This window comes from Plectropomus leopardus, chromosome 19, assembly GCF_026936395.1.
Source record: "Plectropomus leopardus strain MGB_pleo_1.0 chromosome 19, ASM2693639v1, whole genome shotgun sequence".
Lineage (NCBI taxonomy): Eukaryota > Metazoa > Chordata > Actinopteri > Perciformes > Serranidae > Plectropomus > Plectropomus leopardus.
The window spans coordinates 3,788,909-3,814,942 of NC_142194.1; the positions used below are offsets into that span (position 1 = coordinate 3,788,909).

A 26,034-nucleotide genomic window follows, 5' to 3' on the forward strand; every position below is an offset into this window, starting at 1 on the left:
GCCAACGAAGTCTCACTATATATTTTTTATTTAATTAATCTAATGATAAAAAGTAACTAATAAATAAATAAATAAATAATAGGACTGCGTGATATAAGGTCATATTTCATTTTCACCGAAAAAAACATGAAAATGATGTGATTTTTGAAAATGATTTGTGGATGGAGCATGTTTGTAGGACATTTCCAGGATTTTAGTGTTTTTATCAGATTTCAGGACATTTTTAGGATTTTATTATTTTCTTTCTAAGATTTTAGTATTTTTGTAGGATTTTGTCTCAGGGGTGTGGAGGATCCTCCTCTGGCTCTTTTTTGACAAACAAGCTCTATTTTGATGTTTTTAATGCATTCGGACACCTCATGTATACTAACAATACAAAAACAACTCCCCGTGTGAATCATTTTATTTTTATTGTGAATTAGAAAATATTTGGGGGGCACCTGGCACCCTATGAGGGGCCAGATTTGGCCCTCGGGGCATAAATTGAGAATCTCTGTCCCACAGCAGAAACTAGAGACAGATAAATAATAAACAAGACTTCCGGGTGTTTTGCTGCGTTGTCAGACTGATCTCTGTCCTCTGAGACTCCGGCAGGTCGTAGTAGATCCTACTGACGTCAAACTCTGTCCTGTAGGACAGTAAGTCCTGCAGTGAGTACTCGTCCTTCTGTCCCGTCCACACTGTCAGAGAGTACCTGTCTGACTGCTGCAGCAGCCACCTGAGCTGGGACAGGGACTGGGACAGGAGGGCTGCCTGCACTGGGAAGGTGACTGCATGTTTCAGGTCTCTGCAGATGTCCTCCATGAGGTGCACCATGTCCCAGCTGTACCCGGGGTTATCTGTCCCCGCTGTGGACCCTGTAGTCCACCCCAGAGACAGCACAGTGTGCGGGGGGAGAGTCCTCACAGCTGAGAGGAAAGACTGAGGGTCAAGAGGTCTGTCCTGTCCCCCAGGACCAGTAAGGATGTCTGCGTTGATCCACAGAGGACAGCTGGTGTGGTCCAGCACCTCCTGCAGCAGGAGGACAGACTGAGACACCGCCTCCAGGCTCTTGAAGTCCAGTTTGATCCCCTTCTCGCGCTCCTTCACCTCCTCGAGCCACTCCCGCAGCGTGACGTCACTGTCCGTGTCCGGAGGGTGAGCCATGACGGGCTCCCTGGGGTCATGACCTCTGATGATGACGTCAGCCTCCATCATGTGCGTCTCACCTGCCAGAGCCTCGGTCAGGTGACCCCTGCTGTTCACCGCGTGAGACCACCTCACCTCAGCAGCGTCCCTCCGCTTTATGTGACCCCGGTCCATGAAAAACTGCAGAGTCCGGTCAGAAACCTTCTCCCGCAGCCGCCACACCGCGTAAACTGTGAAACACACGATTAACAGTGACGCGGAGCAGCGCAGGTTACAGAAAATAGTCCTCTTCATGCCTCAAATCCACAGCAGATAACAGCGAGAGACGAGGAAGCGGAGCGGCCGTAAATATCCCGCCCACACGCACATCTTACCCAATCAGGAGCAGCGCCACAGATGACGAGCGCACCGATTGGCCAGAACCCTTTACGGAAGCCATTGTCATACTTTTTTATTATTTTTTTTAACGCTAAATTTTTCATTCACAAGCACAAAGCTAGCGCCTAAATTTGTGCCTTTTCCTCCTGGAACTGAAAACTCTTCCTAAATAATTCAGGTTAATTATTACCAATAAACATAATAAGATTTGGAAAATGATTCCCTGAATCCTCTAAATGAACGTACTTGTGCATTTGTGTGTCTATGCATCTGTTTATTTTTCTTTTGTTTTGTTTGGTTTCTTGCTTTTTATTTATCTACCTATTTATTTTCTGGTCTATTTGTCTGTAACATGTTCAGATCATTTGTTTACTGCTTTTTTACCTGAATCTGTCAGATATATTGTTTGTTTGTTTGTTTGTTTGCTTGTTTTTGCCTATGCTGTACCCTGTTTTGCACGTTTGGTTTGTTAACATAAATAAATTAATAAATAAATAGAGTCCTGAATTATGTTGTTAATTTCTTTATTTTATAGGGGAAATTCTTTATTCACAAATTTCTTCTTTCTATCTTTTCTTGACTGAATGTAACTTGATGCTGAACTCTCCTGCTCTTACAAACAACAACAAAAAAAAGTTAAAGAAAATTACAAAGGCAGTTTGATGGGATGATTTCTTTTTTATTATTTGCTTATGTTTAATGTTGGGGGACAAATGATTTTGTTTGAAGAGGGAGGTATAAATAATTTTGTTTTATAAAAAGAAAATTATAATTATCTTGGGAAAATGGAGGGCGAAAAAAAATGTTTGAATGTATGGCCGCTTGGAGCTTCCATACATCGTCTGGCTAAAGTCCTTCTGCACTTATTGGTGTAAGAGAGTTATATAAATATATATTTGTTTACATGTGGGGGTCGTGGTTTATGGCTCGTACTGCGGTCAGCAGAAGGGGGCGATCGAGATATTTTGACCTAAGTTTTTTAAGTTTCTTTCTTCTTCTTCTCTGCTGCACAGACCATGGATGTAAACAGTCGCCAACCTGCGGCGTTAATGAGTAATGGCGGACAACTTTTGACAAAGTTTTAAACCTTTTCCCAGCGAGATAACATTAAATATCCAAAATGAGGACAGTTTCTGCTCCGTCGTGTGTTTTCTGTGTGTCCGGAGTCCCCACAGCTGAGCCGCGTGACTCCAAACTGAAAGTGAAACTGAAAACAAACCGGCTAACCAACTTTAGCTAACTGTGGACTGTGCGGTGAAACACACGGTGAGTCATCCAAATTTAACACGGTAACATCAACTTTAAGGACGTTTAATGTGTCGCAGGTTTGTTTAGATAAAAGATAAACAGCAGTTAGGAGAGCAGCTGCTTTAAAATGTTGTTAGGACGTGTTGATGAAGTTATGAGCTAACTTTAGCCAGCTACAGTAACGATGCTACCCAAAAACGACAATAACAAAGTTGTTAATCAATGCGATGAAAGTACGAGGGTTAAAATATCGATGACTGGTTTCTTATCGATATGTGTGTCACCTTTCGAAATCCGCCCCAAACTCTTATTTTACTTTATGCGATAATTACTTAATGGTGTTATTACGAACTAAAGTGTGCACGAAATGCTCAAAATCTAGCTTTAAAAATATTAAACATTTAATCTACTTTAAGTGAGTATTTTTCAACCAACATCAGACTTAATCATAGATATCATATATTTATTAATTTTAATTATTTAGTTAATTTTAAACCTTTAAATGTAATTTTTTGAAAGATGCCACAATGTGTTGAGATGGGGAAAAAAAACACAAATGAATTATTTTAAATATACTACATATTAAGTACCTTACCTTAAAAATTATTACAGCCTGGGATATGTCATTGGTTTGCAGCAACATAGATTTTTGTGCATTACTATTTATTCCACCCCAAATTCTTATTTTTTATGGTTTGATTATACTTAATGCAGCTATTGCTTCATGACTTTATTACAAACCAAAGTGTGCACAAAATGTACTTTTCAAAATCAAGCTTTTAAAAAAATATCCATAAACATTATTTTCTACTTAAATAGGGATTTTTTTTTAAGCCAACATCAGTCTTAATCATAGATATCAAACATTTATTAATTTTCAGAATTTCAGTCCTTTAAATGTCATTTTTTTCATGATGTTATACTACATAGTAATTTTTTTTCTTTTTGTAATTTTCACTTTCCTAGGATGTCAGTGGTTTGCAGCAGCAAACATATATCTATCTATCTATCTATCTATCTATCTATCTTTTTATATATATATATATATATATATATATATATATATATATATATATATATATACACATTATTTTTCAGATTTTGATTTTCTCATGATGCCACTATGTTTTTGAATGAAAAAAAAAAAAAAATTAACAAAAATCTTAAAACAAACAAACATAGGCAAGAACAAATTAGGCAAACAAGGCAAAAACTAATTAATAATAGTACTAGCTGGTTAAATGGACATGAGCTCAAAGGAAATAATTCAACTGCTTTAAAAGATTTCACTTCATAAGATATATTTTATTGCATTATTGTATTGTGAAGCATTTCGTAACTCTGGTTTAGAAAAAGTGCTTTAGAAATAAAGTTATTATTATAATTATTATTATTATTATTATAACAGTAGATAGCATAAAATGGAAATGCTCAAGTTAAGGTCCCTAAAAGTTCTGCTGATGGGCTTGATGTATATGTACTCAGTTACTTTCCACCACTTGTGTCACCATCAATAAAACAGACTTTTTGTTGTTTCAGGATCAGATTCAGCCTCTTGCAGTCTGATCGTCCGCCGGAGAAAATGAAGGAAGTGACGGTGTGCGGATTATTGGTTCTTGTCTTCGACGCGGTGCTGTGTTTGGCTCTGTGGGCTGGACTGGTGCTGCTGGAGTGCTCCAGCTGTGGAGGGCTGGCAGGTGTGTGGGCTTTCGGGGCAGCAAAGTGGGCCGTCCTCCTCGTTTTCACCTCCGCACTGACTGACGGGAGGCCCCCGGCTGTGCTCCGCAGGCTGGTGTCTCTCCTCTGCCTTCTGTCTCCTGTGTTGGAAAGTGGACGGGTTTTTATGGCGCCTCCCTCGGAGCCTTACACGGGACCATCTTTGGACTTCAACATGCTGCTCCTCAGCCCCTTGTCCTCGTCACTGGCCTGCGTGGTTTGGGAAAAGGGCCTCTGTGGCGACTCAAAGCCGAGAAAGGACAACGTTAAACTGGATTCCAGGCGGCTGCTTTTAAGGATGCTGAAATACTTCAAACCAGACACCTTTTATCTGATTGCAGCTTTTAGTTCCCTCATCTTAGCCGTCATCTGTAAGTATGAAATACACAGTATAATCAGGATTTATTTATTATAGCAGTACTTTTTTTTTTCTGGACAATGGTAAGAGAAATTTATTTAACTTTATTATAACAGTATTTTATTTAACTTTATTATATGATGTAGCTACTTTATTTAATTTTTTTGAAACTAGTTGATTTAATAATTTTTATTTCAGTAGTTTAGAGAAAATTTCAAAATATCGTGATACAGCCTAAAAATAATGCAGTATTGTTTTCAAACCATATCGCCGGGCTCTAGCTTCAGTATATTTAAATTTTAAGCCGTTATTTAAACTAAGACTTAAGTCCTGAAAGCATTGTGTGTATGATTTCCTGTTAACCTTAGCTGTGCCGTACATCTTCCCTGACAGGTGACACGTTTATCCCGTTGTATCAGGGGAAGGTCATTGATATGCTCAGAGGTGGAGCGCTTCAAACCAGCTTCTGTTACACAGTCGGACAGCTGGCTCTTCTCTCTCTCGGAAGGTAATAAGGGAGTATTCCTGTTTATTTGGGTTTAACATTAACATCATAACTTATCACCTGTTTGATTAAAAAAACGTCTTTTGTTTCAGTGAGAAATAAACTGTCATCTCTGATGTTTTTATGTCACCAGCGCTCTGTTCTCAGGCTTAAGAGGAGGAATCTTTATGTGCACCCTGACCAGACTGAACAAGAGACTGAAGCATCTGCTGTTTCACACCCTCCTGCAGCAGGAGGTGCAGTTCTTCGACGAGAACAACCCCGGTGAGAGCAACACGCCCAACACGTCGCGCGTCAAGCCCTTTTTCCACGTAGACTTGCAGAAAGTTCACTACAAAGCCAAACACAAACACTGTCTCTCATTCATTCACATGAGCATTCATTTATGTTTACGCACCTGAATGTGCGCACGGGTTCACTTTGGTCCTCGTGACATGAATGTCGCCCACGTCTGCATCGACCCCCATGCAGAGTCCAGAGTGCAGCCCATCCTGAGTGCTCAACATGGACTTTTGCTGCCTTCACGTGCTCCTCAGAAATATCTTATATACTGTATTTGCGAGTTACGAGCGCATGAATGGCCCTTCAAAGTTGGAATTTCGAGAGGGAAATTGGGAAATTTTGCGTGACATTTTAGGGCAGCAAAAATGGCGGAAAGTTTGGAAACAGTGTCAACAATTGACGGTAAAACATTATATATTTTGTTCCTAGTAGCTATCATTTATTTGTAGTAGTTGCATCTATAAACTGTAGCAAGCAAGCAAACTTTAACTATAAAGCAAGCCAGGCGAGTACACCAACACTCCAGCTCTCACGCCAGCACTACACGTTTTAATATTAAAAAAATGTTTATTTTATATTATATAAAATGGGATATACTATTGGGCTATTTATATAGTACAAATTCGGGTTTATAATCGGGCTCGGACCCAAAGCTGCTGTAGTGACTCGGGCTTGGACAGAAACTGTGCTGGTTCATGTTGGGTTGGACCTGATTTTTTGGGCCCGATTAGAGCTCTAAGAGACGCCGCTCTTGAACGTGGTCTTTCTCCCTCTCCTTTTCCTCTCTCAGGCCGACTTTCCTCTCGCCTGCACTCTGATGTGGACAGGATGGGCCGCACGGTCGCACTGAACGCCAACGCCCTCGCTCGCAGCGTGTTCAAAACCTGCCTCATGCTCAGAGTGATGCTGGGTCTGTCCTGGGAGCTCACGGTGCTCACCTGCATAGAGATGCCACTGCTGGCCATCGTGCAGAACAAATACAACACTTTGTCTCAGGTGAGTGCGATGAGATTTACGCCGCTCTGCTTTAAACGCACAGCAGTCACCGAGTCAGTCTGTGTTCTCTGTCGAACAGGAGCTGAAGGATCAGATCCAGGACTGCCACGCTCAGAACAAAGACCTGGCTTTCCAGACCATCAGTAAGATTCACACGGTCCGGAGCTTCAGGGCAGAGAAAGGTGAGCTGAGGAGGTACAACGAGGCTCTGGACCAGATGTGCGCCGTGAAGACACGTTCAGGAATCTACAGCGCGTTTTTCTGCTTTATACGAAGGGTGAGGCGGCAGCACTGTGCATTTATATTTACACTTAAACTCATTGTATGGTCATTTGTATGGAGGCACATTTTTACCAGAAAATATAATTAATTTAATTAATTTTAATTTATACATATATATATGAATTAATTAATATGTATATTTATTCATTTTGAGATGGTAATTAGGAATTACAACTAAGATTTGTATTTGATTTTTTAAAAGTCAGAATATGAGATAACTCAGATTTTATTTTCCTCGGTGTTGTTTAAAAATGCTGATAATTGCAGGGAAAACAGTTATTTTTATAAACTGCTTCACTTTTTAGAAAATAACAAGATATTATGCCAAAATCAGCGATTTTGTCCATGCATCCCGAAAATGATAGGGCCCTTATTATAGTCTTTAAATCAAATTTATGACTTAGATTTAATATTTCAAGTCAGAATAATGAAATACTGGCAAAAGATTGACTTTCTGTATCAAATATGTGTTATACAAAGTCACAATTTTCAGATAGTCACATTAATATGTCAAATTTTTTACTCATTTAGTCAAAACTTTGACATAATTTGCATCTTGAGATAGAAAGTCAACTTGACTAAATCAGCATCATGTGATACATGGAAAAATTATGATACAAAGTCCAAATGAAACGTAGGAAGACATAATTTTGACTTTGTTTCATAATTGTAATTTTTATATAAAAATTATGACAAAAAGTCAAAATTGTGACACAGTATCTCCACTTTTTTAATTTCCATGTGTATTTTATTATTTTATCTGTTCTAAAATGATGTATTTCTGTATTTGATTTATTTTTCCTGGCATGAGTGGTCCTCTGTACATATGAAATGTATGTGCTGCTCCATTTATGTTAAAATCTTTTGTTTTGGCTCACGTTTATGAGGGGCATGTGTGATTTCTGTTGCTCGGTGTATTTTTATTAGGCTAAAGTACACTGTGAGTGACTCCCCTCTATGTTTCCATGTAGTTGGTGAGTTTGGGTATAAAGATCCTCATGCTGGTTCAGGCTCGCGGTCTCATCTCGTCGGGTCGCCTCAGTATCGGCAGTCTCGTCTCCTTCTTCTTGTACCAGAAGCCCATGTCAAACAACCTAAAGGTGAGCTGCGTTATGAATATTTCACACTGCAGAATCTCTCTGATGTGTTTGAGTTGTAAAGTATAAAATAATGATTTTTTCATTCTTGTCACAGGAGATTATGTATAGTCTGGGAGACACCGTGTCCACATTCGGAGTCATTTCCAAAGTCTTCAGTTATCTGGACAGAAAACCAAAGTGTAAGGCAGCCGGAGAGTTAGCGCCAGACAAGCTGGAGGGAAGAGTTGTTTTCCAAAATGTCACCTTCATGTATCCCTCAGTGACTGACAATAAACCAGCTCTGAAGGTAACTGTTTCACACGCCGACACTGCAGGGTCGTTATGTTTAACCCTTTAAAACCTGAGCAAATTGGTTCTGTTTCTTTCAAAAACATTGCGAGAAGGCAACAAGCAACACAAGACATGGTCCAAAAATTAGCAAAAAATTAGTTACAATAAAATTACCCAAAAATAAGAAGAAATTGAAAAAGTGCTGAAATTTAAAAAATATATGGGTATTGATTTTATATATTTTATTATATATTTTTTCAGTAATGCAATATAAAATTATTATAAATATGGACATTTCCCCCTTTTTAAAAATTTCTAAATGATTCTGTTTCTTTCAAAAAAAGAAAGGAACAAGCAACGTAATAAAACATGGTCCAAAAATTAGCCAAAAAAAAATAAAAAAGTTACAATAAAATTACCTAAAAATAGAGAAAAAATTGAAAATAAAATATAAAAAATATATATTTTATTTATTTTTTTTTTCTATAACATAATCTTAAATAGAAAATTATCACAATTCTAAATATAGTTTTCTGGACATTTTTAAATTTGAAAAAAATGAGGTAAAATGTCTTGCAATTTGTGGGACATTTCTTCCCAAGTTTGTCATTGCCTTTTTATACATGTTTTCAAAAGAAATCACACCAGTTTTCAAAGTGCCAAACAGCTTGTAAAGTCATCTGAACACACAAGAAAACTGGTCTTGATCCAGGTTTCAAAGGGTTAAAATGGAGTTAAAGGTTAATCCAGATCATGGTGAACGTGTTCTGTTCAGTCAGTTTCTCTGGAGCTTCAGCCGGGGAAGATGACGGCGTTGGTGGGTCCCTCCGGCAGCGGGAAGACGTCCTGCGTCAGCCTCCTGAAGAGGCTGTATGAACCTCAGAGGGGACAGATCCTGCTGGACGGAGAACCGCTGCACCGTTACAAACACAAATACCTCCATCAAAAGGTACAGACGGCTCCGTGCGAGGACGCTTAAATCTCTGCAACAAATCCATTCGTGAATGCTCAATGTTTTGTTTTTTTTTAAAGTCTCGCTTTGTGTCGATTTTTGCATGAAAGTAAAGTTTACTTATAGATCACCTCTCTATATCTGACCTCACAAGGTAGTTTTCTATTAACCCTCAAAAAGCACACATTGAAATTGAAAATAGCAAAAACTCTTTATGGAAAAATTGTGTCACTGCTGTCATATTTTGATACAGTGGGGGGATTTTAACTGCACTGTTGCTTGCAGTTAAAGACAAAACTGAATATTAAGACTAACACATTAATTAAGCTTATTAAATAGGAGCTGTAAATACCATATTACCCATTTTTTAATCACACAAGCACGTAAGAATTATTTTTGCACTGCGTGTGCGCTGCATTGATTAATGCTGTCAACCAGCACTGATCTAACAGTGCGTTTTTTTGAACGTTATGTATTTAGATGGCCCTGGTATCCCAGAATCCTGTGCTGTTTTCTGGTTCTCTGCGGTACAACATTGAGTACGGCCTGAAGGACTGCCCCGCGGAGAAGGTGAAGGAAGCCGCAAAGAAGGCGAAAGCAGACAACTTCATCTCTGAACTGGAGGATAAATATGACACAGGTACAGAGGTGCAGAAATACGTGTAAATATAGATAAAGATAATCTGTAGAGTTTATTTAAATCCGTATAAATATGCGTTTGTTACAAGACTCATTAAAACGGATCTGTTCTGAATGCTACAAATACAGTTTTACTTTGTTTTTTAACTCCATCCTGTTCAGGGTGAAGTTAAACGGTCTAATGCCAATATTTTAATGTTGTTTTTATTTTCCATCAACAACACTAAAGCACCTTAACCCTTTGAAACCAGGAGCAACATCACTTTCCGTGTGCCAGTTTTAGAGGCTTTTCACGATTATTTAAGTGTTTGGAATCTCAGCAGTTTGCGTGATATCTTTTAGAAGTGTAGGAAAAAGTCAATGGGCAACTTGGTCATAAATATTTCAAGAAATGCAAAAAATAAATAGCTCTTAAAGTTATTTTTAAAGAGCAAAGGAATAATGTCTAAAAGAGAACAGCTAGGGAAGACTATATTTGAAAATTATGTTAAAAAATATTGCAAATTTAAACACTGTTTTAAAAGAAAAAAAAACTGTTTTTGTTTTATTTATTTATTTGTTTTTTTAGAGTAATTTTCTGGTAATTTCCTTGTACTATATACTAATTTCTTGCTAATTTTGGGGTTATGTTTTTCTCATTCTCATTGCCGTCTTCCCATATTTTTGAAGAAATCAAACTGCTTTACTCAGGTTTCAAAGGGTTAATATGTCTGTTACAGGCGTAGTCTGCTGCTGTAACAGACACGGAAAATATACAAGTCAGTAAATGATACCAAAGTAACAAGTAAACTTTTACAGGTTAATTTTTTGAGCTAAAACCTGAACAGAGAGATGCACTGTGTACTGTGTACTGTGTACTGTGTACTGTGTACTGTGTACTGTGTACTGTATAATGGAAACTCTAACAGACATATGATTCGAAATGAGTTAAATATTAACTTTTAACAGACAGCAGATGTGATTCGATGTGAGGAAAATCTTTGTTTGCAGCTCGAGGTGTCCAGCTGGAGATCAGCAGGTCGTGATGATGCAGTATTACAACCATGATCGATTTAAAAAAAAAAACATTTTGATGTTTTTATTACCTGAATAATCTTCTTGTGCGTGTTTGCAGATGTCGGGGAGAGTGGTGGCAGACTCTCAGATGGGCAGAAGCAGTGCATCGCCATCATCAGAGCTCTGGTTCGAGAGCCGCAAGTCATCATACTGGACGAGGCGACCAGCAAACTGGATGTTGAAGTGCAGCATGCTGTGAGTAAAAAACACAGTCGGGACGTGTCTTCGCCACAGGAGCACCCGCTCAGTGATTATATTCCTCCTCTTTAAACGTGATCCCCGTTAACGATGGCTGTGTCCCATTCAGGTGTCTCACTATTATCTCTACTCTCTATCTCTCTCTACTATTTTTATAATTATTATTATTATTTATCAATTTATTCACTTGCTTATTTACTTAGTATACATTTCCCTATGTATTTAATTTCCCGTTTTATTTTCCATTTCACATATTTATTTTTTCATTAATTTCTGTAATTATTTATGCATTTATTTATGTCTTTTTTTTATGTCTTATTTTCCCTATTTGCCCCCCCCCCTCCATTTATGGGTTAGGGTTTAACACCTCAGTTGTAAGTTAACTAGGCGCCCATTGAGGGGAGGCAAGGCAGAGCGGTGAAAAATATTTTATTTTTTATTTACATCTATTTACTAACCTTTTTAAAAATCTCAGGTATTCAATATGTCAATTGCCCAACCAGAAAGTCTAAAACTCTTCATGTAAGAGATGGACGTTGTTGCAACAAGCTGTACTTTCTTTAAAACAAATTCATATCAAGTGATTTTTCTGCAGACATTTACAATCTCAGCACACTAAATATTCAGGACCACGTAAGCTGCAACCAAAAACACTCTCAGAAATCCTTCATCTTATCAGCTAATCTCTCTTCAGGACTGTGGGTGTGTTTGGTTCAGGTTTCCTTGACACTGATATGACCATAGAGGCAAACAGCCTCATTGTAAACGGGGCGGTTGAGATCGCTGCAGGACCGCCACGTAAATACAGCTGCCTCCTTTCGTGTGCCGCACACAGGAGGGCAAACAGTTTTTTGTTTTTTGACTGAAGTTAAAGCTAAACACTAAACATTTGTCTTTTTTTAACATCGTTTTGGAATTTTTGAATCACATGAGTCAGAAACAATCCTGAAATCTCACAAACGGTTAATGTTGGATCAGTATGTTTTGTGTTTTTTTGTGCTTAAAGCCTGAAAAAAAGTCAGATTTTTGTGATTTTTGTAATGACATTTTCAGCACTTCTATCCATTATTCATTTTTACCTTTTAGCTTAGGTTGCACAAATTTTGGGGATATGAAGCATTTTTTCTTGCATTATTTTCTGACTTTTTTTCTCAGAATATTGCCCTCTATTTTTATTTTTTAAATCTACAGTGGCACTAACACACTGTGGTATTACAGCCCTAAATCAAGTGAATGTAGTTGAAAATAATCTGTTGCAGCCATGGAGAACGAAACAGTCTGAAGAGGTTAAAAATTCAGCAACACTCGGAGGCATCGAGGACCACAGTCCCAAACGTGATGGTCTTTATACTGTTTCTGGAGTTCTTACCTCCTCGATGTTACGTATTTTATTATTTTATTATTTTCCTTCTTTATCCTTTACGCTCGGTATCGCAGAGTGTTGTGACTCGGTGCATCAGTGTTTCTCCGTGCGCCTCAGGTGCTGCAGGAGGTCGTGGCGTGCGGCCGGACCGTCCTGGTGGTGGCTCATCAGCTGAAGACGGTGGAGAAGGCGGATCACATCATCTTCATGGAGAAGGGAGAGATCGTGGAGGAGGGGACGCACCAGGAGCTCATGGCCAAGAGAGGGCGCTACCATCGCCTGAAAGAGGAACTGTTCTCTCAAGTCGGCCGAGGAAAGGTTTCTAAATGAATTTTAGTCGCAATAAGTGACTTCAGATGACGAAGTGTGTGAAATCATCGTGACCTGCTAACCTTCCTGTTTTTCATCTTCTGAGGGACGATCAGCACAAAAACCGCCCAGTGAGTGAAGGACTGTGGTCTGCATGTTTTTACACAGTATGTTTAGTAATTTTTGATTTTTCAAAAACTGTAATTTTTGAAAACCAACTCGGCTCAAAGATGCTCTCTGCATGTTTTATTGGTGCAAAATATGTTCATGAGTTATATTTATGTCTCAGAAGTTGCCTCTGTGCAGCGTTGCTCAAAGTGTGGCTCGCGGGCCAAAAGCGGCCCTCAGAAACATTTTGTGCGGCTCCTGAACGTGACGTAAAATGCATGCTTTATATTTTGATATTTTATATTTGTCCTCATAACAAGGTTTTCACGTCACATCACTCCTGTGATGAAGCTTAAATTTAAGGTTTCTGAGGTCAGTCTTTTCTGGTCTTGATGTCGAAAATTAAACGTTTCCTCGTATCTGAAGTTTATAGTTTATAAGTTGAATGGCGTGAACGTTGGGTGCGGCCACATTTACATTAATAACCTGTTTATGAGTCTGATCCTGGTTAAGATCAACCCTTATAATGGGGAGCAAAAATGGTAGAAACCTCAGGAAGAGCAGCTGAGGAGGGATCCCTCTTCCAGACGTGCAGTCATTGTAAAAACAGTTAAATTACATTAGATGACAAAATGTCTGTGTCATCAACCAACAGTGACGCTTCCTCCACCAAACACGACAGCAGATTCGGGGGAAACTCTGAAAAGGCACAAACATGCAAAAAGTCTCCGTCATCTTGTTCTGTGGAAAAGGAGGAGAAATGGTTTGAGTGAAAATGAGTCAGTGTTTTATATTTCATGTATTTGATTCATCAGCTGGCACTTTTGTGAGTGAAAAAATGTTTTTTGTGACTAATAATTTAGTGAAAAGATGCCTCTATTGTGGATTTTGATACTTTACTTGGTTTTAATGTGTTTTACTTTTATTTGAGTGAAATGTTGAAAGCAGAACCTGCATTTTGATGTTTCTACTTTTGCTTAAGTAAAATATGATGATATATTTTCTCCCACTGTTTTTGTTTGTTTTCTTGTGTGAGTTTGTCCGGCAGGAGGACGCAGCACTTTGTCATTTGCACAACAATTACAGAGAAGCTTCATTTTTTAACTTACCCTTTGACATTTGCAAGGTAAAAGTTGACGAACATGCATGCTGATTAGTTCATGCATATATTTATTTTATTTTTCAGAGAATCAAGTGAATGAAGAAACATCACATTTTTTTGTTGTCACACAGTTGGAATAATAAGAGCCTGTCGGAACCATTTGAACCTTCATTTCTCTCAAAAATATAAGAAAAAAGGCAAAAAAGGCACAAAACAAGTAAATTGATGTCGTTTCATGTTTGTTTTGCTCTCTTTCTTCTTTGCTTTTTTCTTTCTTTCAGTTTTTTTGTGTACTAATTTTCAGGTAACTTTCTTGCTCTGTTTTGGGTCATTTCTTGTCAAGTTGCTCTTAACCATTTTTCCTTTTTTCAGGAGAAATCAAACCAGTCTGCTCAGGGCTGAAAGGTTTAAATACTTGTTAAAGGTGTCTAAAAAGCCGCATGTGAAAAGAAAAGTCATGTCATTTCCTTGTTTTTGTTTTGCTTTCTTTTTTCTTTGCCCTTTTTTCATTTTTGAGCTCATTTTCTTGTAACATTTTACTAATTTCTTGCGCATTGTTTGCTTTTTAAAGTTTTTTTTTATAGAAACCAAACTAATTTGGTTAAGGCTCAAAGTTTTGAATATTTGTGAAGAGCACCTTCTTCTTTATTTCTTTGCTTTTTTCTTTCTTTGTGTGCGATGTAATTTTCTTGTAATTTTTCACAAATTTCTTGCTCATTTTTGTCATTTCTTGTCAAGTTTGTCTCTACCATTTCTCCATACTTTCAATAGAAATCAAGCCAATTTGCGCAGGTTTTAAAGGCTTAATATTATTGTAAGTTTGTAGTTTTGATATAGAAGTGGAGTTCAATGACATGAAAACTCTCATATAAAATAATTTCTTTCCATTGAAGGGTAAATTCCCTGCAGGGATTTCACTGTAGCTCAAAATTAGAGCGGTTTCACAAACTGTTGTTCTGATTAGTCACAAAAACTTGTGAAAATAGAGTGCAGGATGAAAAATACTGAAGTTATTGTGCAGTGTTGATCTTGCTTTATCTGCAGGACGCTCCCACCAGGAAGGGACCAGTGCCTCCAGTGTGTGTGTGTGTGTGTGTGTGTGTGTGTGTGTGTGTGTGTGTGTGTGTGTGTGTGTGTGTGTGTGTGTGTGTGTGTTTGTTTGTCTGTGTGTGTGTGTGTGTGTGTGTGTGTGTGTGTGTGTGTGTGAGAGAGAGAGAGAGAGAGAGAGACAGATCAAGGTCCGAGCGAGGAGCTGCCAATTGCTGCAGACCAGCTAAGAAAAGTAAATTCCCTGCTGTCCTCTGTCCCCGCGGGTCTCCGCTGCGGTGCGTGCACACACACACACACACACACACAGAGACACAAACAGGTAATCTGAAAAAGTTGTACCAAAAGTGAAAGTCTGCTCTGTGTGTGTTTTAGCGCGGCGAGCTGCGGCTGCACACAATGATCCCCCGGATTGTCCTGCGCTCTCAGTCTCTGCGGAACAACCGCGTTTTCTCCAGATCCTTAAAAGTTTTGCAAAGACCATGGACATGTCATCCGGGACTCCCTGCAGCGAGTCGGTAAGTCACATTAACGCAAATACTTAGAAAATACCTAAATAATGACAATAATGCTCAGTCGGGTTTATTTTCACTTTACATAAAAAAAATATGTGGCTGCTAAAGCGATTTTTTTCTGCATTACTTAAAAAACACCTCATGTGACAAAAAATAATAATTTTTGTTTGTAACTTTGTTGATTATGTACTAAGATCACCGCGGCTGCTCGGAAAGATTATATGATATCATGACTTAACAGGTTTATTAATTCTACCGAACATGCGTGCGTATTTAACGTTGCACAATCTCCAGTCAGCACTGTACTCCCATCATAAACGTCTCCGCTGTTTTTGTGTGGAAATATTAGAAATAATACAGTTAAATGACGAACTGAGCTCGTGCTCATTGGGACAGGAGGGGGAGGAGACTGAATAAACACCAGTGTGTTGTTTTGCACTCCAACATTAGTGGCATATAAAAATAGTTCTTACAACATGGTGATCTTATTTCATGTTGTTCACATTATTTTGTCCACCCTGCACTCCTGTGATACCTTTAAACAATGAATGAATCCACTCGAAGCACTGATTCAGAGTCAGTTTGGAGCCGCATTTTAACAGGGGGAGGTTTCTAGGTTTTGAGGACCTCTGTAGGGGATTCTCTATTTTCAGTTTAATTCAGTTCAAAATTTTATTAAGGATTCAGCTCAAAGAGAGGACCATAGGTAAAACTAAAGAAAATAAAACATATATATAAATCACACACACACACACACACACACACATATATATATATATATACGGCACTTTTTCTGCCACTAGACGGCAATACCTGTGACCAATCACACCTGAAGCACTTTTTGCACTTACTAAGGGGTTGGTTTTTTTTTCCTTAAGTCTAAATTCTTGCTTGTGTTGTACGTCGCTTTGGATAAAAGCGTCTGCTAAATGAAATTGTAGAAATATATATATATATATATATATATATATATATATATATATATATGTACAGTGAATCAAGCATTGACATACAGACATGAACACCAGTGGCTCCAAATGACTCAAACCTCACAGAGCTCAGCTCAGGATTGGCTAGATCCAAAATAATGCCATTTTCAGATTTTCCCACTCTACATATATACCTGTAAATCAGATTTCCTATTAAAACAGAACAAGTAGGAACACCAACATTGGCAAACATTTGGCTTTCACAAGAACTCTGCACAGCTTTCAGCAGCAGCCTCATACTGTCATTACAAGCCACAGCCAGTCTCTGCAAGCTGCCTTTTTTGTAGCGACACCACAGATGGGTTGTATACAGAAGGGTTTAAACAGATTTTCATGGGCTTCGTACACATACTAAATTTACGAACCAACACGTTACCTTGTGCGTATAACTTCCAGCTCTGTCTGAGTACATCCCTCTCATCTGAGAAATACCAATTTTCTGTCTTCCTTACTTCTGATAATCATGATATTACTCCTATTCGCGTTATATTTGATGTCAAAATCCACGCCATACTGTGAACAGACTCTCAATAACTGTTGAAGTCCAGCAAAATGATCAAATCCTCTGCATACATCAGGTGATTTATTAGAGAGCTACCGACCATCCACCCAGAGTGACATCTGCTCAACTGCATCGACAACTCATCCCCATTTTATTTGCATTGTCTGATGTGCATACCAAAACACCAGGATCCTTACAGGGAGTCCAGGAACCGCCCTTTGCAACAGGTTCTTAAATAATTTCTCATGATAGACACGATCAAAAGCCTTCGATGCATCAGTAAAACAAACACTGTGGAATTTTGCCTGTGATATTTGTCAGGGATTTCCTTTAAAGCAAAAATGCACACATCGGTGCCATTTTCACGTCTAAAGCCAGAGTGATTATCAGCAGTGCAGATGTCCTGCTCCAGCCTGGACGAGAGGACTCTCCAGCACTTTGGATAAAATACTGCACAGGACTATGAGCCTGTAGTCGTCTGAGCTGTTCAGTTTCGCAGACTTATCTTAAATAACAGGCACTAATACAACGAATAAAATAGAGTCTGGCAGGACTCCATGGACTAAAAAACGTGTGATACACAGAGCTGACAAAACATACAGTTTCTTACTTGCAAATTTTAAGTGCTCAGCAATTATGTTATCCGTGTGGCACGCCCTGTTATCTTTTAGCTCAGAGACTGCTTCTTGTGAATTAACAGTCACACCTGGATTCCTCTCTATGCTGACAGATTTCATCAGAGCCACTTACTCCATCAGTGTTTGTCAGCTGAGAGGCGTTGCATTTATTCAAGGCGCTGACCTTTCCAAAAATCATTGTAGCTATTATTTCGCAACTTCCTTGTAAGTGAGTCAGACCTCAGTGTGTTCTCATTCCTTTTAAAAAATCTAAGAGCATATTTAAAATTTGCATTAGTGCACTTCTTATAATCAAATAAAGGGCCATGTTTCTCTCTGCTTTAAATGCCCAAACTTTATTTTGGTGCTTTTTATGCACTCTGGCACCGTATTTACCCTGGAAGTCTTTTTTTTTTTTTGCTTTAATTATTAATTGTCATGCTAAAGATATTAGTATTTGTTAGTGTTTAGTACTGAGTAGAAACAGAATACATTAAAACTGCTATAATTAAAATGTTTATGATGATTTGGAAAATAAAAGTGACTTTGATTGTAATGTGTTTGACGAATATAAAAGTACAGTTTATTTAAACAGAGTCTAGTGTTTTGTTTTGTTTTGATTTCAATTTTGGGGCTGTTCATGCTTTAACGAAAATGATCTTACTCTTGAATCAAAAGGTCTATCTCTGTAGACAACCTTTCCATAATGTTGTCAGACACAGAATTAAAGTAGGAGTCAGTCAATGGCAAAAACAAACACTTGCCTGCAGGGATTAACCTGCAGCCTGTTTTCACCGCTGCAGCGCTGTCGCTCAACACTGGAGCAATTTCAAAAGCTGTTTTTCAATTAGTCGTTTGGACACAACTTTTTTGTAATAGAGTAAGATCCTTTATTTTCTACTAGAAACAGCCTCGATATGACCATCATCAAAAACACCAGACTCCATTTAAATAAACAACGATTTTATAACCATAAAACACATGTCTGTCAAAGTCAAAAGAAACAAAATAAAACTCAGAAAAACACCTATTGGTTTGTTTTTCTTCTGTTCCAACAATCACCATATCTGATTTGCTTGAAATTAACCCTTGATTCACACAGTTGGATGTGAAAATATGCTGCATTTATACACGCTAAAATGATGTTTATTTAAATGGAGTCTGGTGGGTTTGGGTTATAGCTTTTTGGTAAACAAAAAGGATCGTAGTCTTTACAAAATGTTCTATCTTTGCAGAGATCATTTCCATAATGTTGTCAGACACTTAAAATAACAGTCTGTCAGTGACAAAAACAAGCATGTTCAGTGGACAGAAACTGATGGGGCATAATCCACCTTAATTCTGTGAACAAAACCTTAATACCATCATCACAAGTGTCGGCAGCTCTACTACGCATCGTTTTTCTTGATTTGCATCATAAAGATAAAAGGTTGCACTCGTGTTGCTCCCTTATCTACAGCTCAGAGACGTGTCCTTTTTTATGCTTCTGTGTAAAAACGTGAAACGACAGCTGAACCGGTTTGAACCAGGATTAGGTAACATTATGATTCATAACACAATTGATGTTGAGTCTCTAGAGATTTAAAGCTCGGCTCAAGTTTAAATAAAGCGGCTGTTCACTTGTAGACTTTGACGGTTCGGACAGCAAATACACACTTTTGATTCAAATCTAAATAAAGGGGATTGGGACTATATCCAAGAATTACAATAACCAATTCTGCACAAGTCTTAAACAATATGAAGTGGATAAAACAGTCCAAGTAATTTAATTGTGTCCTCTTGTGTTTTTCTTTGGCCGATTGTTGTTTTTTTCTTTTCTTTTTGTAGTTTTCCTCTTTTTGTCATTTTTCGTTCCTTTTTGGCTTGGATTTTAAATTACATATTTGTTTTACATTATGATGTCATGACTGGACCCCAGGAATAGTGGTTGTTACCCTGGCAGAGGCTGATGGGGATCCAACTGAATAAATAAATGGTTAAGAGTAAGATTGGAAGTTGATCCCAACTGACGGCTCTATTTATTACTTCAGCAATCCAAACAAGATTATTTCAGAATTTTCTTAATTTGAATTGGGGGGAAAAACTATTGTTTTCATTGTAGATTAATCTTCTAATTTTTCTTTTTTTTAAATGAATAGATCAGTCCTTTAGTCTATAAAATGTATAGTTAATGAGGCAATTAAGCCCCGTTAGTCTTGTGTTACAGAAAGAAAGTTTAATTCATAAGGTGTACAATTGTATTTTTCTGTTTCATAAAGAAAATAGTTGTTAGAACATTACTTTTCTTAACTTTTTGTTGGTTTCTATTGTGTATTTATTAGTCTGAAAAGCTGAAAGTAAATGGCGCGCTCGCCGCCTGGGCGGCTGGTGGGCGGGGTTAGTGCTGCTCACTTATAACGTCATATATCCGTTAAAATTTCAGAAAGGTATGAAAAATTACCTAATACCTATGCTGAAGTCTTCTTTTTGTGCACACGTATACAGGCCTGTGTTAAATATGTTTTGACCCCACGGTTAAATAACTTCTGTTTTCCTGCAGTGGCATTCATGTGGACTCTCTGCCAGTCGTCCCAACTCTCACCACCAGCTACGCCCACGGCACTTCCTCCAAACCTTTGCTCCACATGACAGTCGGAGAGACCCTGCTGAGGACGGTGGAGCGCTGGCCCGACCGAGAGGCGCTGGTCTTTCTACAAGACGGAGTCCGCAAGACCTTTGCACAGTTTCAGCAGGATGTGAGTCTTTTCCTCTAAGTATATTGTTTGTGTCCGGTCGGTGTGTCTGCCTCCATCCCCGCTGAATTCAACAGGTTGATTTAGGTCAAATGTTGGAACATCTACAACTATATATGGAAGTCCTGGGAGGAAACTTCTTCTTCTGCTTCTTCTTCTTTTTTTGCTGTTGCTCCTGACTGTAGGGCATGATAACTTTGCACTCATTGACTCCAAATAAAAGTAAATACAGAAAGTAGCCCCTGGGTTAGCTCTTTTTGCTAACTACATATGGATGTACTGGTGGAGCCACTCGATAAGTTGCCTAAATAAACACTGTTCTGATAAAGTTCCCAAAGCATTACAACAGAGGTGGTAAGTGCAAATTTTTGTGATCCACAGTCAAAAGGGCCACAATTCTGAATACCTTTTTAAGCAACTTGTTAACTGAGCTATTGCCAATTATCTACAGTATTCAGTGTTATTATATAAAAAGTTTAAAACTTTTCCTAAACCCAACCCTCATACCTTTACACTGGCCCAGTATGATGCTTACTTTCACCCTTTCAGACTAATAAATATACATAAATATAAGTATTTTTTCCTTATTTAATAGAGAAATAAAATGTACACCTTTTGAATTCAGCTTTCTCTCTGTCATGGACGACTGATGAGGCTTAACTGCCTTGTTAACTCATCAAACACAGTTCATTTAAACTCAACAGAAACAAAATAAAACTCACCCAAACCATCTTGGTTACTCTTGTTAGTAATCTAGTTAGCCAATCTACCGTTTCAGCAATCACCAGCTCCAGTTTTGCAGAAATAAATCCTTAATTCACCTGGTCAGATGTAAAAACATGCCGTTATTCCTAACAGTCTCTCTCTGCTGGCCACCGGCTGTCTACAGTCCTGTAACTTCTCCCTCCACCACTACGTGTCCCGATATCTTGCAGCTCAACTATCTGTTCCACCAGTAGAGACAGAAACTGAGCTCTGGTGGTGCATGCTGTGCACTACATACAATGAGTTTAACAGAAAGGGGAGCACCTGTATTTATGACAATATTAAAAAAACATACCTTCGGGATTTCTAAATACCCCAGTATACTGTAATACCACAATACTGCCCAAGCCTACTAACCTACATAACTCTATGTTCAGTAGGCAACATGATAACGCCAAACTATGATTTTTCTCTTAAATTGAACCTTACCGGTAATTCTTGGGGCACTTATTCACGAGATATAAAACGCACCGTTGTGTGAGAACATGTTGCTGAAATAATTTCTTCTACCATCACCTCTTTGATTTCGCAGTTGTGCTTTATAAAAATATTTATGGGCTTTGAAGTAAATCATGATTTTTGAGATGGGAACATCTCTGACCCACATGTTGCTTTACAGCCCGTATAAAGTGACAGAAAGTTATGAGCCTGGCTTCACCTTCTCTGCTCCACAGCACAAACTCCAGCCCTATAAAACCGTACCACCTGGACTCTGAAAAGGCCGGCGGAGAGACGATTGCTCAATGCTACATTCTGCAGCTTTGTATGATAGTGAAATGGAAAGAGTTGTAAATGAACCTTAATCCTCACTTTGATGACTAACTTCAACACCCTGCCTCTTTTCTGATTTTTGGAAGCAAGCCTTTCTATGCATAAATGAATAAAAGACATATTAAATTAACTGGTAGTGAACAAAAATAAAACATCACAAATGTCCTTTTTAACAAGTTGTTGTCATGCTTGAAGTTGCCTTCAGTTATTTATTTACTGTGGACTCAAAGAAATCCAGCTTTAGAGCAGATGTGATTTGTGACCCCTCCCCCGTCCCTGTTGGAGACTTTTTGGCATTATGCAACCTAAGAGGAAGACTGAAACAAGCACTGTCAAATTCTCAGCATATTTTCCAGATGAAGTTTTCGTTAAATATTCTTCTAAAAATCTGTTAGAATTTAACATCAGTCCACTGCAGGAAAGAGTATTCACTTTTTTTATTTGGTTGAATTTTGTCTAAAACATAATGTAGAGATGTCCTGACAAAGCAGAAATGTCCTCACAATGCAGAAATTTCACCTTAATGTAAAGATGCCCTGACATTGTAAAAATGGCCCCACAATGTAGAGATGCCCTGACAATGCATTAATTTTCTCTTAATTTGGATATCTCCTTAGGATGCAGAAATGTCTTCATAATGTAGAGATGTCCTTATAATGCAGAAATGTCCCCATAATGTAGAGATGTCCTCACAATGCAGAAATGTCCTCACAATGTAGAGATGTCTCCACAATGTAAAGATGTCCCCCTAAATGCAGAAGTTGCACAATGTTAAATCATTAGATCTTTTAAATATAACATCTTTAAAATATGAAATGATATTTTTTGTCAAGTCAAATCTGTTTACATATCGCACATTTAACACGACAGCCCTAAACTCAAAGAGCTTTAAAGAAAAGGCAAAAACAAAAGACAAAAGGTAGTCTTCAGGATGTTAGATATGTGCTTCTGGAATTTAAGATCAGCATCCGAGATCACACCCAGGTTTTTGGCATAAATAACCCTGTGTGCAAATTGGACAGATTTCTTTCAAGAACATGGGAAGAATTAACAAGAAATGAGTTAAAACAAATGAATAAATAAAATCACCTGAGTTTTAAAAAAAAAGGCAAAACAAGAAAGTAAAAAAAAAGGTAGAAATGACCTGGAAGAAGTGCAGGTAGAATATAATAATTCTGTATCATAATTTTTAAATATATAATTTTGAAAATTATAAATATAGTTTTTTCCTAGTTTTCTTTTTTTCTAGACATTTTTTTCCACCTTTTTAAAAATAATTTTCAAAATCTATTCATTTCATGCAATTTTATTTTCCTACTTGTGAAAAGCATCTGAAAGCAGCACAAGAAAAGTGATGTAGCTCCAGATTTCAAAGGGTTAAAGGTTTCGCCCACTCACCAGAAAGAAAAACATGTAGAGTGAGTCCCTGCACAAGGCCCCTTAAAACTCAATACATCCGAGGGTTACGTAAGCCTGAGTGAGGCCCGACTCCCAAAATGTTGGCCAGGAAAACCTCTGATTACTTGATGCTGCTAATGAAGCTCTACAATAACAGTTAATAGCAAGTTAAATTAATATTTCAACATTTCTAAATTTATTTTTATGTTATCTTTTTTATTTGGGTTTTCAGAATTATCATATAACTGTAAAGGGCAAGGAATTTCTGTACAAATGTATAGAAAACAATGTTTGTAAAAAACAAAATTTACGCTAAAGGGTGAGTTGTAGTATATTTTTAGCATATGAAGCAAGTCTACAAATTATATTTTTCACAGAGAACCTTATATTATTTTAAAAAATGGAAAAAAAGAGAATAACAGGCAAGAAATCAAAATGAAAAAAACAGCATTTTTGCATTTTACACACTTTTCATTTCAAATTTTTTTGATCATTTTGGCTGTGTTCATGCAAATGGCAAAATTGTGTATTTTTGTTTAATCTTAAAAAATCCAGCTCAGCTCCTACGATAAAGCAATGACGTAAAAATGTCCAGTGTGAGGAATGTCCTCTGTGAGAGTCACCTGCATGCTCAGTCCTGCTCAGTGTGTAAACTTTCACACAGTGACCTTAAGAAACACGTCACTGACTCAAAGTGATACGGCAGGCTGATGTCGTTAACCCGGCAAAATGAAGGGACTGACGAACAATGTTCAGATAGCAACTGTCATATAAAACTCTGTAACTGAAAACTTTATCACCAGGTTCACTGACCTCTGATGTATGATTATTGATTTACTGAATATAAACCTTTTTATTTAATCAGTTAAGTCCCTTTGAGATTGAGGTGTCACTTTTAAGAGACCTGAGTACATAAGTTTATTTATAAAACAACAGTTTAAAATGTGCAATCTAAATTGTAATAATAACAGCAATAAATAAAAAATATAAATATCATTTGAAAAATCATATAATTCTGTTTCTGTTGTGTTTAAGAAAAGCACCACTTACAAAATAAATGTCACGAAAGTGAACTAGTTCGACTAAACGCGTTGTTTACAGCACCTCTTGCCTTAAGATGTGTCCTGTGGTTTATTTGAGGCTCATAACAATTCAAAGCATGTCTGAAACTATTCTGCACTGTGGGGGGTGCACACAAAACAGTTTAAAACTATACATGACAAGAATACGGAGGAAAAAAACATTCTTTCAGAAGTTAAAAAATACAAAAATTAAAATGCTTAAATAGCCAAAAGATGATTAGCAATTCTAGTCAAAGGGATCTTTAAATGAGATGCTTTCTTAAAACACTACTTTTATGCCTTTTTTTTTACTTTTACAACCAGAAAATACAAATCACGCATTTATGCGTTTTTAACAAAATAGTATTTTTGAAGAAAACTATGGCTGTAATGTTTGGTGTATGTTGTGATGATCAGTGACATGACAGATTAATGGCCAAAACCAAAACACTTTTGGTAAAAAAGTACAGTGCACTGCTGAATAATCTTTTACCACAGGCTCCTCATTAACTCTTTTTAACAAACATGTGATACCTGATTCTTCTTAATGCCTCCTCAGGTGGATCGGGCTGCAGCCGGGCTGCTGGCACTTGGACTGCAGAAAGGAGACCGGCTGGGCATGTGGGGACCCAACACCTATGAATGGACCCTGTTCCAGTTTGCCACAGCCAAAGCTGGCATCATACTGGTGAGACAGACTGTGTGCAGTTTGCGCAACAAAGAGAAACAACCCCTTATTCTGAATACATGCTGAACAGCTTGAGATAAACTCAATAAAAAAATCAAAAAATGATAAATAAATACAATTATTCACCAAATGTACTTGATCGCAATTTATAACAGTGAGAATGGTTACACAAAGTGATGGACAAACATGTTTTTAACTGGAATTATATTGGTGAAAACAGATATCTCGTCAGCAGTTTGTTATACACCTGCACCAACTTCTGCTCATATATGAGCTGATTTTTCTGGTTTTACCTGACAGGTATCTGTGAACCCGGCATACCAAGTGCAGGAGGTGGAGTTTGCATTGCGGAAAGTAGGTGACTTTAGCTGTTTTTTACTGTTGTGACATGAAGAGACTTGCTTGTGATGTTGGGTTGTGTAAATAAAATGAACTGCGTCACATTAAGGAGAATCCTGTGCTCCTCTTCCCACAGGTCGCATGTAAAGCCGTAGTTTGCCCTTTGCAGTTCAAGACTCAGAAATACTGCGACATGCTGAGAAAGATTTGTCCAGAGATCGAGTCTTCCACCCCAGGAGACATCAGGAGCGCCAGGTGCAGCTGTGTGATGATCACTTTACCAATAAAACAAGAGAGTGTGCTTTTGAAAACATGGGGAAAAAGCAATGAGCAACTCTGCAAGAACTGTTAAAAATACTGCAGAAAATAACTAGATTTGGAAAACTTGTATTCTCACCACTCTTTAAAATGATCACAGTTATTTGTTTAAAATTATTTTACAGAGCTGTATTTATTTATGTAATTTTTTTCTAAGCATTTCAAGTCATTTCCTTGTTTCTTCTTTTTTCACTTTTTTTCTTTGTTTTTTTCTTCTAATTTTTAGGGATTTTTGTTGTACTATTTACAGTTTGTTTTGCCAGTTTTTGGATAATTTCTTTTTAAGTTTCTAATTCCCCGTG

General features: G+C 37.7%; 2 protein-coding genes and 1 pseudogene across 3 annotated transcripts in view; 2 read left to right on the top strand and 1 right to left on the bottom strand.

Moving 5' to 3' along the window:
* Positions 1–89: 89 nt before the first annotated feature.
* On the bottom strand, positions 90–1,551 carry LOC121959277 (protein FAM151B pseudogene; annotated as a pseudogene).
* Positions 1,552–2,513: 962 nt separating this feature from the next.
* Positions 2,514–13,898, top strand: tap2t (transporter associated with antigen processing, subunit type t, teleost specific). Its single transcript, XM_088069608.1, has 12 exons — positions 2,514–2,772; positions 4,294–4,841; positions 5,222–5,336; positions 5,467–5,597; positions 6,406–6,611; positions 6,691–6,888; positions 7,865–7,993; positions 8,088–8,279; positions 9,039–9,212; positions 9,696–9,855; positions 10,969–11,105; positions 12,589–13,898. Exons 2-12 carry the CDS (start codon positions 4,337–4,339, stop codon positions 12,799–12,801), a joined length of 2,160 nt encoding a protein of 719 aa, XP_087925734.1. The 5' UTR covers positions 2,514–2,772; positions 4,294–4,336; the 3' UTR covers positions 12,802–13,898.
* Positions 13,899–15,158: 1,260 nt separating this feature from the next.
* The window catches only part of acsf2 (acyl-CoA synthetase family member 2), a 50,287-nt gene continuing 39,411 nt past the window's right edge, over positions 15,159–26,034 (top strand). The window contains exons 1-6 of one of the 2 annotated variants that reach the window (XM_042507448.2): positions 15,159–15,315; positions 15,413–15,555; positions 20,200–20,395; positions 24,947–25,075; positions 25,376–25,429; positions 25,551–25,669. In XM_042507448.2, coding sequence (XP_042363382.2) covers positions 15,437–15,555; positions 20,200–20,395; positions 24,947–25,075; positions 25,376–25,429; positions 25,551–25,669 — 617 coding nt within the window. In that variant the 5' untranslated portion in view covers positions 15,159–15,315; positions 15,413–15,436. The other variant, XM_088069609.1, reaches the window with a different exon arrangement.